We start from the raw sequence: 12500 nt of genomic DNA, 5'->3' as shown, positions 1-12500 counted from the left end.
GGGAGAGCATAGGGAGGACAAGAAAGGAGGAGGAGAGGGAGAGCATAGGGAGGACAAGAAAGGAGGAGAGGGAGATGCCAATGCTTGGTGCTCCTGAGCTGATGGAGGAGGGAATAGGGAGGAAAAGGAGGAGGAGGCGGTGTCTCCAGGAGTCACTCACCCAGAAAGACCAATCAGAACAGCTGCAGGGCACTGACATCACAGAGAGGAGCAAATCAGGGCCTCCAGAGCTCAAAGCAACCCACAAGATGGAAGGCAACAAGATGGACTCCCACAGGAGTGAATCTCGGTCAGGACGGAGTGAGGAGGGTAGCCAGCTTGAGGCAGACGGGGACAGAGGAGAGAGAGGGGAGAAAGAAGAAAGAGCAGATAAGGGGGAGAGAACAGAGATAGGTGAGAGAGAGGAGAAAGGAGCGAGGGTGATGAGTGGGGCCAACATGGAATCAGCCATGATCCAGAGCTGGATGAGAAAGAACCCAGTTGGCCATCCTAGATCAGCCACAGATCCCCACAAACACCCTGATCCTAACCCTAGCCCTAGATTGCCTAGCCCTAACCCCAACCATATCCTTAGTTCAAGATCCACTCTCAACCCTAACCCTAGATCGCCCAACCTAAGCCCCATATTTAACCCTAACCCCAACACTAGCCTAAAACCCAGCCCCAGCCTCCCCAAGACCAAGGACCGGTGGTCCTACCTGAAGTCCCGAAGCCTCCCCAACCTAGTCCAGAGGGAGAGTGGCCGCAGCCCCCTGTCAACTATGTGTGAGCCCCCCTCTGCCTTCCCCATCACCCCCTCCAGCCCCCTGTACACCAACACAGACAGTCTGACTGTCCACACCCCCGCCAAGCGCAAACGAGGTCGTCCCAAAAAACAACCCCTGCTCACTGTGGAAACCATCCACGAGGGCACCTCCACCTCCCCCCTGAGCCCTCTGGCCCGGGACAGCCCTGCTGGGGTCAGCCGTAGGAGAAAGACCACACTATCCCAAATCGCATCTGGTTCCACTAGCCCCAATATTAATGAGTTGAAACTGAAGTGTGGTGAGGGTGCCCATGTCAGGCCGGTGAAGAGGTTGAAGCTGGGGAAGGTGCAGAGCATCCTGAATGAGATCCTATCATGCTCCAGCCAACATGGCAGCCTGGCGCTGAAGTCCGCCTCGGCTCCGGTCTCTTCCGCCATGACGGTCATGGCCTCTACCATTGAGGCTCGTCTGGGAAAGCAGATCAACGTCAGTAAAAGAGGAACCATCTACATCGGGAAGAAGAGGGGTAGAAAGCCGCGCTCTGACACCCAAACCCTTCCCCCCAGAGGTGGGGGGACAAAGCCCCCTGTGCCTGCCTCCATGTCCAGCCTGTACAACAGACTCCTAGTGCCTTCCTCCCCCCCTCTCAGCTCCAGTACCCTCCTCCTCAGACCCCACACCCTGTCCTCTCTGTGCCACCCCAGCCCTCACGGCCTCCACTCTGACGCCACCATGCCCAGCCTGCAGCCCATCAGTGCCCTGCCCTCTAAACCCCCAGGCAGGGGGCTACTGGGGGCCGGCTGGAAGCTCTCTCCCCCGCGCCTCCTGGCCAACTCCCCGTCCCACCTATCTGAGGGGGCGGCGTCCATCAAGGAGGTGACGCTGTCACCCATCAGTGAATCACACAGTGAGGAGACTATTCCCAGCGACAGCGGCATAGGGACAGACAACAACAGCACCTCTGACCAGACAGAGAAGGGGACCAACGCACGACGCAGGTATCTATCTCTCTGTTAGTTTACATGGTTAGTTAGTTAGCTAGAAGTTACGGAGTGAGTGAGTGAGATAGGATGCTAGTTAAGTGAGTGAGGGAGGGAGACAGTGAGTGAGTGAATATTCCCCAGGGGTTTGTATGAAACCACAATATCGACATTGTACATCCAGTTAACAGGTTTTTGTTTTGTGTTGCAGGTACTCCTTTGACCTGTGTGGGTTTGAGGCTGTGGAGTCTGCCGTTCTGCAGGCATCCAGTCGCGGCAGTAGGGGTCGCTGTGAGCAGCCGGCAGTAGTGGACAACTTCCTGTCCCACCAGGAGAAGAAGCAGAAACACCGCAGGAAGAGGAAGTGCCTGCAGAGCAGAGACCACCTGAACTTCCTGTCTGAGCTAGAAGAGGTATCAAATCCAACTTCCTAATAAAATGTCATAAAACTTAGTGTAGGAGTAGAAAGAAGTTGCCACTAGACTTATTTATTGTATATGATGTCACAGAGATATCAGAGGACAGGTCCATTGTAATGGCTGGAAAAGATTAAATAGACCGGTATCTAACAAATGTTGAGCCCATGTGTTTGATGTGTTTGATAGCTTTCCTTTAATTTAATTCCAGCCATGACAATGAGCCCGTCCTCATATATTTTTGCCAACCAGCCTCCTCTGGACTGTATGTATTATCCAGTACTGATATGGTCTCTCCTCTGGACTGTATGTATTATCCGGTACTGATATGGTCTCTCCTCTGGACTGTATGTATTATCCGGTACTGATATGGTCTCTCCTCTGGACTGTATGTATTATCCGGTACTGATATGGTCTCTCCTCTGGACTGTATGTATTATCCAGTACTGATATGGTCTCTCCTCTGGACTGTATGTATTATCCAGTACTGATATGGTCTCGCCTCTGGACTGTATGTTTTATCCAGTACTGATATGGTCTCTCCTCTGGACTGTATGTTTTATCCAGTACTGATATGGTCTCTCCTCTGGACTGTATGTATTATCCAGTACTGACATCGCCTCTCCTCCTCTCCTCTGGACTGTATGTATTATCCAGTACTGATATGGTATCTCCTCTGGACTGTATGTATTATCCAGTACTGATATGGTCTCTCCTCTGGACTGTATGTATTATCCAGTACATTTTCGGCCTCTCCTCTGGACTGTATGTATTATCCGATACTGATATGGTCTCTCCTCTGGACTGTATGTATTATCCGGTACTGATATGGTCTCTCCTCTGGACTGTATGTATTATCCAGTACTGATATGGTCTCTCCTCTGGACTGTATGTATTATCCGGTACTGATATGGTCTCTCCTCTGGACTGTATGTATTATCCAGTACTGATATGGTCTCTCCTCTGGACTGTATGTATTATCCAGTACTGATATGGCCTCTCCTCCTCTCCTCTGGACTGTATGTTTTATCCAGTACTGATATGGTCTCTCCTCTGGACTGTATGTATTATCCAGTACTGATATGGTCTCTCCTCTGGACTGTATGTACTATCCAGTACTGATATGGTCTCTCCTCTGGACTGTATGTATTATCCAGTACTGATATGGTCTCTCCTCTGGACTGTATGTATTATCCAGTACTGATATGGTCTCTCCTCTGGACTGTATGTATTATCCAGTACTGATATGGTCTCTCCTCTGGACTGTATGTATTATCCAGTTCTGATATGGTCTCTCCTCTGGACTGTATGTATTATCCAGTACTGATATGTCTCTCCTCTGGACTGTATGTATTATCCAGTTCTGATATGGTCTCTCCTCTGGACTGTATGTATTATCCAGTACTGATATGGTCTCTCCTCTGGACTGTATGTATTATCCGGTACTGATATGGTCTCTCCTCTGGAGTGTATGTATTATCCAGTACTGATATGGTCTCTCCTCTGGACTGTATGTATTATCCAGTACTGATATGGCCTCTCCTCCTCTCCTCTGGACTGTATGTTTTATCCAGTACTGATATGGTCTCTCCTCTGGACTGTATGTATTATCCAGTACTGATATGGTCTCTCCTCCTCTCCTCTGGACTGTATGTACTATCCAGTACTGATATGGTCTCTCCTCTGGACTGTATGTATTATCCAGTACTGATATGGTCTCTCCTCTGGACTGCATGTATTATCCAGTACTGATATGTCCTCTCCTCTGGACTGTATATATTATCCAGTCCTGATATGGTCTCTCCTCCTCTCCTCTGGACTGTATGTATTATCCAGTACTGATATGGTCTCTCCTCTGGACTGTTTGTATTATCCAGTTCTGATATGGTCTCTCCTCTGGACTGTATGTATTATCCAGTACTGATATGTCCTCTCCTCCTCTCCTCTGGACTTTATGTTTTATCCAGTACTGATATGGTCTCTCCTCTGGACTGTATGTATTATCCAGTACTGATATGGTCTCTCCTCTGGACTGTATGTATTATCCGGTACTGATATGGTCTCTCCTCTGGAGTGTATGTATTATCCGGTACTGATATGGTCTCTCCTCTGGACTGTATGTTTTATCCAGTACTGATATGGTCTCTCCTCTGGACTGTATGTATTATCCAGTACTGATATGGTCTCTCCTCCTCTCCTCTGGACTGTATGTACTATCCAGTACTGATATGGTCTCTCCTCTGGACTGTATGTATTATCCAGTACTGATATGGTCTCTCCTCTGGACTGCATGTATTATCCAGTACTGATATGTCCTCTCCTCTGGACTGTATATATTATCCAGTCCTGATATGGTCTCTCCTCCTCTCCTCTGGACTGTATGTATTATCCAGTACTGATATGGTCTCTCCTCTGGACTGTTTGTATTATCCAGTTCTGATATGGTCTCTCCTCTGGACTGTATGTATTATCCAGTACTGATATGTCCTCTCCTCCTCTCCTCTGGACTTTATGTTTTATCCAGTACTGATATGGTCTCTCCTCTGGACTGTATGTATTATCCAGTACTGATATGGTCTCTCCTCTGGACTGTATGTATTATCCAGTACTGATATGGCCTCTCCTCCTCTCCTCTGGACTGTATGTATTATCCAGTACTGATATGGTCTCTCCTCTGGACTGTATGTATTATCCAGTACTGATATGGCCTCTCCTCCTCTCCTCTGGACTGTTTGTATTATCCAGTACTGATATGGTCTCTCCTCTGGACTGTATGTATTATCCAGTACTGATATGGTCTCTCCTCTAGACTGTATGTATTATCCAGTACTGATATGGCCTCTCCTCTAGACTGTATGTATTATCCAGTACTGATATGGTCTCTCCTCTGGTCTGTATGTATTATCCAGTACTGATATGGTCTCTCCTCTGGACTGTATGTATTATCCAGTACTGATATGGCCTCTCCTCCTCTCCTCTGGACTGTATGTTTTATCCAGTACTGATATGGTCTCTCCTCTGGACTGTATGTTTTATCCAGTACTGATATGGTCTCTCCTCCTCTCCTCTGGACTGTATGTACTATCCAGTACTGATATGGTCTCTCCTCTGGACTGTATGTATTATCCAGTACTGATATGGTCTCTCCTCTGGACTGCATGTATTATCCAGTACTGATATGTCCTCTCCTCTGGACTGTATGTATTATCCAGTCCTGATATGGTCTCTCCTCCTCTCCTCTGGACTGTATGTATTATCCAGTACTGATATGGTCTCTCCTCCTCTCCTCTGGACTGTATGTATTATCCAGTACTGATATGGTCTCTCCTCTGGACTGTTTGTATTATCCAGTTCTGATATGGTCTCTCCTCTGGACTGTATGTATTATCCAGTACTGATATGTCCTCTCCTCCTCTCCTCTGGACTTTATGTTTTATCCAGTACTGATATGGTCTCTCCTCTGGACTGTATGTATTATCCAGTACTGATATGGTCTCTCCTCTAGACTGTATGTATTATCCAGTACTGATATGGCCTCTCCTCTAGACTGTATGTATTATCCAGTACTGATATGGTCTCTCCTCTGGACTGTATGTATTATCCAGTACTGATATGGTCTCTCCTCTGGACTGTATGTATTATCCAGTACTGATATGGCCTCTCCTCCTCTCCTCTGGACTGTTTGTATTATCCAGTACTGATATGGTCTCTCCTCTGGACTGTATGTATTATCCAGTACTGATATGTCCTCTCCTCCTCTCCTCTGGACTTTATGTTTTATCCAGTACTGTTATGGTCTCTCCTCTGGACTGTATGTATTATCCAGTACTGATATGGTCTCTCCTCTAGACTGTATGTATTATCCAGTACTGATATGGCCTCTCCTCTAGACTGTATGTATTATCCAGTACTGATATGGTCTCTCCTCTGGTCTGTATGTATTATCCAGTACTGATATGGTCTCTCCTCTGGACTGTATGTATTATCCAGTACTGATATGGCCTCTCCTCTCCTCTGGACTGTATGTTTTATCCAGTACTGATATGGTCTCTCCTCTGGACTGTATGTATTATCCAGTACTGATATGGTCTCTCCTCCTCTCCTCTGGACTGTATGTACTATCCAGTACTGATATGGTCTCTCCTCTGGACTGTATGTGTAATCCAGTACTGATATGGTCTCTCCTCTGGACTGCATGTATTATCCAGTACTGATATGTCCTCTCCTCTGGACTGTATGTATTATCCAGTCCTGATATGGTCTCTCCTCCTCTCCTCTGGACTGTATGTATTATCCAGTACTGATATGGTCTCTCCTCTGGACTGTTTGTATTATCCAGTTCTGATATGGTCTCTCCTCTGGACTGTATGTATTATCCAGTACTGATATGTCCTCTCCTCCTCTCCTCTGGACTTTATGTTTTATCCAGTACTGATATGGTCTCTCCTCTGGACTGTATGTATTATCCAGTACTGATATGGTCTCTCCTCTGGACTGTATGTATTATCCAGTACTGATATGGCCTCTCCTCCTCTCCTCTGGACTGTATGTATTATCCAGTACTGATATGGTCTCTCCTCTGGACTGTATGTATTATCCAGTACTGATATGGCCTCTCCTCCTCTCCTCTGGACTGTTTGTATTATCCAGTACTGATATGGTCTCTCCTCTGGACTGTATGTATTATCCAGTACTGATATGGTCTCTCCTCTAGACTGTATGTATTATCCAGTACTGATATGGCCTCTCCTCTAGACTGTATGTATTATCCAGTACTGATATGGTCTCTCCTCTGGTCTGTATGTATTATCCAGTACTGATATGGTCTCTCCTCTGGACTGTATGTATTATCCAGTACTGATATGGCCTCTCCTCCTCTCCTCTGGACTGTATGTTTTATCCAGTACTGATATGGTCTCTCCTCTGGACTGTATGTTTTATCCAGTACTGATATGGTCTCTCCTCCTCTCCTCTGGACTGTATGTACTATCCAGTACTGATATGGTCTCTCCTCTGGACTGTATGTATTATCCAGTACTGATATGTCCTCTCCTCTGGACTGTATGTATTATCCAGTCCTGATATGGTCTCTCCTCCTCTCCTCTGGACTGTATGTATTATCCAGTACTGATATGGTCTCTCCTCCTCTCCTCTGGACTGTATGTATTATCCAGTACTGATATGGTCTCTCCTCTGGACTGTTTGTATTATCCAGTTCTGATATGGTCTCTCCTCTGGACTGTATGTATTATCCAGTACTGATATGTCCTCTCCTCCTCTCCTCTGGACTTTATGTTTTATCCAGTACTGATATGGTCTCTCCTCTGGACTGTATGTATTATCCAGTACTGATATGGTCTCTCCTCTAGACTGTATGTATTATCCAGTACTGATATGGCCTCTCCTCTAGACTGTATGTATTATCCAGTACTGATATGGTCTCTCCTCTGGACTGTATGTATTATCCAGTACTGATATGGTTTCTCCTCTGGACTGTATGTATTATCCAGTACTGATATGGCCTCTCCTCCTCTCCTCTGGACTGTTTGTATTATCCAGTACTGATATGGTCTCTCCTCTGGACTGTATGTATTATCCAGTACTGATATGTCCTCTCCTCCTCTCCTCTGGACTTTGTTTTATCCAGTACTGATATGGTCTCTCCTCTGGACTGTATGTATTATCCAGTACTGATATGGTCTCTCCTCTAGACTGTATGTATTATCCAGTACTGATATGGCCTCTCCTCTAGACTGTATGTATTATCCAGTACTGATATGGTCTCTCCTCTGGTCTGTATGTATTATCCAGTACTGATATGGTCTCTCCTCTGGACTGTATGTATTATCCAGTACTGATATGGCCTCTCCTCCTCTCCTCTGGACTGTATGTTTTATCCAGTACTGATATGGTCTCTCCTCTGGACTGTATGTATTATCCAGTACTGATATGGTCTCTCCTCCTCTCCTCTGGACTGTATGTACTATCCAGTACTGATATGGTCTCTCCTCTGGACTGTATGTGTAATCCAGTACTGATATGTTCTCTCCTCCTCTCCTCTGGACTGTATGTACTATCCAGTACTGATATGGTCTCTCCTCTGGACTGTATGTGTAATCCAGTACTGATATGGTCTCTCCTCTGGACTGCATGTATTATCCAGTACTGATATGTCCTCTCCTCTGGACTGTATGTATTATCCAGTCCTGATATGGTCTCTCCTCCTCTCCTCTGGACTGTATGTATTATCCAGTACTGATATGGTCTCTCCTCTGGACTGTTTGTATTATCCAGTTCTGATATGGTCTCTCCTCTGGACTGTATGTATTATCCAGTACTGATATGTCCTCTCCTCCTCTCCTCTGGACTTTATGTTTTATCCAGTACTGATATGGTCTCTCCTCTGGACTGTATGTATTATCCAGTACTGATATGGTCTCTCCTCTAGACTGTATGTATTATCCAGTACTGATATGGCCTCTCCTCTAGACTGTATGTATTATCCAGTACTGATATGGTCTCTCCTCTGGACTGTATGTATTATCCAGTACTGATATGGTCTCTCCTCTGGACTGTATGTTTTATCCAGTACTGATATGGTCTCTCCTCTGGACTTTATGTATTATCCAGTACTGATATGGTCTCTCCTCCTCTCCTCTGGACTGTATGTACTATCCAGTACTGATATGGTCTCTCCTCTGGACTGTATGTATTATCCAGTACTGATATGGTCTCTCCTCTGGACTGCATGTATTATCCAGTACTGATATGTCCTCTCCTCTGGACTGTATGTATTATCCAGTCCTGATATGGTCTCTCCTCCTCTCCTCTGGACTGTATGTATTATCCAGTACTGATATGGTCTCTCCTCTGGACTGTTTGTATTATCCAGTTCTGATATGGTCTCTCCTCTGGACTGTATGTATTATCCAGTACTGATATGTCCTCTCCTCCTCTCCTCTGGACTTTATGTTTTATCCAGCACTGATATGGTCTCTCCTCTGGACTGTATGTATTATCCAGTACTGATATGGTCTCTCCTCTAGACTGTATGTATTATCCAGTACTGATATGGTCTCTCCTCTGGACTGTATGTATTATCCAGTACTGATATGGTCTCTCCTCTGGACTGTATATATTATCCAGTACTGATAGGGCCTGTCCTCCTCTCCTCTGGACTGTATGTATTATCCAGTACTGATATGGCCTCTCCTCTAGACTGTATGTATTATCCAGTACTGAATATGGTCTCTCCTCTGGACTGTATGTATTATCCAGTACTGATATGGTCTCTCCTCTGGACTGTATGTATTATCCAGTACTGATATGGTCTCTCCTCTGGACTGTATGTATTATCCAGTACTGCAATGGTCTCTCCTCTGGACTGTATGTATTATCCAGTACTGATATGGTCTCTCCTCTGGACTGTATGTATTATCCAGTACTGATATGGTCTCTCCTCTGGACTGTATATATTATCCAGTACTGATAGGGCCTGTCCTCCTCTCCTCTGGACTGTATGTATTATCCAGTACTGATATGGTCTCTCCTCTGGACTGTATGTATTATTCAGTACTAATATGTCTCTCCTCTGGACTGTATGTATTATCCAGTACTGATATGGCCTCTCCTCTGGACTGTATGTATTATCCAGTACTGATATGGTCTCTCCTCTGGACTGTATGTATTATCCAGTACTGATATGGCCTCTCCTCTGAACTATATGTATTATTCAGTACTGATATGGTCTCTCCTCTGGACTGCATGTATTGTCCAGTACTGATATGGCCTCTCCTCTGGACTGTATGTATTGTCCAGTACATTTTTGGCCTCTCCTCTGGACTGTATGTACTATCCAGTACTTATATGGTCTCTCCTCTGGACTGTATATATTATCCAGTACTGATGTGTCCTCTCCTCCTCTCCTCTGGACTGTATGTTTTATCCAGTTCTGATATGGTCTCTCCTCTGGACTGTATGTATTATCCAGTACTGATATGGTCTCTCCTCTGGACTGTTTGTATTATCCAGTTCTGATATGGTCTCTCCTCTGGACTGTATGTATTATCCAGTACTGATATGGCCTCTCCTCTGGACTGTATGTATTATCCAGTACTGATATGGTCTCTCCTCTGGACTGTATGTATTATCCAGTACTGATATGGCCTCTCCTCTGGACTATATGTATTATTCAGTACTGATATGGTCTTTCCTCTGGACTGTATGTATTATCCAGTACTGATATGGTCTCTCCTCTGGACTGTATGTATTGTCCAGTACATTTTTGGCCTCTCCTCTGGACTGTATGTACTACCCAGTACTTATATGGTCTCTCCTCTGGACTGTATATATTATCCAGTACTGATGTGTCCTCTCCTCCTCTCCTCTGGACTGTATGTTTTATCCAGTTCTGATATGGTCTCTCCTCTGGACTGTATGTATTATCCAGTACTGATATGGTCTCTCCTCTGGACTGTTTGTATTATCCAGTTCTGATATGGTCTCTCCTCTGGACTGTATGTATTATCCAGGACTGATATGGCCTCTCCTCTAGACTGTATGTATTGTCCAGTACTGATATGGTCTCTCCTCTGGACTGTATGTATTATCTCCTCTAGACTGTACGTATTATCCAGTACTGATATGGCCTCTCCTCTGGACTGTATGTATTATCCAGTACTGATATGGCCTCTCCTCTGGACTGTATGTATTATCCAGTACTGATATGGTCTCTCCTCTGGACTGTATGTATTATCCAGTACTGATATGGCCTCTCCTCTAAACTGTATGTATTATCCAGTACTGATATGGCCTCTCCTCTGGACTGTATGTATTATCCAGTACTGATATGGCCTCTCCTCTGGACTGTATATATTATCCAGTACCTTTTTGGCCTCTCCTCTGGACTGTATGTATTATCCAATACTGATATGGTCTCTCCTCTGGACTGTATGTATTATCCAGTATTGATATGGTCTCTCCTCTGGACTGTATGTATTATCCGGTACTGATATGGTCTCTCCTCTGGACTGTATGTATTATCCGGTACTGATATGGTCTCTCCTCTAGACTGTATGTATTATCCAGTACTGATATGGTCTCTCCTCTGGACTGTATGTATTATCCGGTACTGATATGGTCTATCCTCCTCTCCTCTGGACTGTATGTATTATCCAATACCTTTTTGGCCTCTCCTCCTCTCCTCTGGACTGTATGTATTATCCTGTACTGATATGGCCTCTCCTCTAGACTGTATGTATTATCCAGTACTGATATGGCCTCTCCTCTGGACTGTATTAATTATCCAGTACTGATTTGGCCTCTCCTCCTCTTCTCTGCCAGGTGGTGGTAAAGCTGCAGCAGCTACATGTGTCCCACCGACGCTACGCCTCCAGCTACCCCCAGCAACCCTACCCCTCCATCTTCCGCCTCAACTTCCACCATCACTACTACCCCCTGACCTATGACCCCTACCCCTGTGATCCCGCCCCGTACCTTCGCAGGACCGCCGAGCTCAAGGCCAAGAGGAGGCGCGGCCGGCCCGCCAAAACCAGCGAGCCAATCACATCCAAGCTGCCTTTTGTCCAGGGTTTTGGGTATCCACTGGCGGGGGGGAACTACTATGCACCATATGCCATGCCTTATGCCCCGCCTCTGAGCCTGGGCTACTACACCCCATCACCCCCACTCTACCTTCCCCACCATCCCCACGGCCCTTCACCACCCTCCCCCTTTATGAGGCCTGCCGTCCCCCCTCCGAAGTTCCACTCTGGGGGCCACTCCAAGCTCCAGGCATCTAGTGGCCCACTGCAGGGCTCCTCTGGTCGGGGAGAAGGACTGGGATCACTGAGTGGTGGAGGTCTTGGAGGGGTGAGGCTCCACAAGAGGAAACACAAGCACAAACATAAACATAAGGAAGAGACCAACCTCCTCTCACCCCATGACAGACAGGAGCTGGGCGGGCTCTTCAGCGGTGCCAAGACCAATGGGCTGCTCAACCTGCTGACGGACAGGTGGGAGATGACCAACCAGAAGCGTCAGGAGAAGCAGAGGGGGGGTGGGAGAGGCTCTAGAGGGGGATCCAGGGGAGCGATGTTTGAGTCGAACCCTCTCTCTTCTCTCTCTGTGGACCATGTCCAGTTCCGCCAACGCACACCCGGAGAGCCAGTGTGCAGCTTCGTGAGCAACTACAGCAGCCAATCACTGCGGCCAGATTTGACCTCTGACCTTTTCAGATTGCGGGAGGAGGGCAGTGGGCATGGCAGAAGGAGGGGCTTAGCAGTGTTCGGAGAGGAAGGGGTGATGTCGTTCCACAATGCCAGGAAAGAGAAGATCCATGAAAGAGAAGAGTCCTTCCA

General features: G+C 46.4%; 1 protein-coding gene across 1 annotated transcript in view; it reads left to right on the top strand.

The window, feature by feature from the left end:
- Positions 1-12491, top strand: part of LOC139400787 (SET-binding protein-like) — a gene marked incomplete at both ends in the record, with an annotated part of 13485 nt that extends 994 nt beyond the window's left edge. Inside the window, 3 exons of the mRNA XM_071145433.1 lie at positions 1-1744; positions 1938-2139; positions 11485-12491. The exon at positions 1-1744 is cut by the window's left edge and continues 994 nt beyond it. Coding sequence (XP_071001534.1) covers positions 1-1744; positions 1938-2139; positions 11485-12491 — 2953 coding nt within the window. The remainder of the gene's footprint in view (positions 1745-1937; positions 2140-11484) is intronic.
- Positions 12492-12500: the final 9 nt, after the last annotated feature.

Source organism: Oncorhynchus clarkii, unplaced genomic scaffold (assembly GCF_045791955.1).
Source record: "Oncorhynchus clarkii lewisi isolate Uvic-CL-2024 unplaced genomic scaffold, UVic_Ocla_1.0 unplaced_contig_4194_pilon_pilon, whole genome shotgun sequence".
Lineage (NCBI taxonomy): Eukaryota > Metazoa > Chordata > Actinopteri > Salmoniformes > Salmonidae > Oncorhynchus > Oncorhynchus clarkii.
This window is presented reverse-complemented; position numbering and strand designations above follow the sequence as displayed.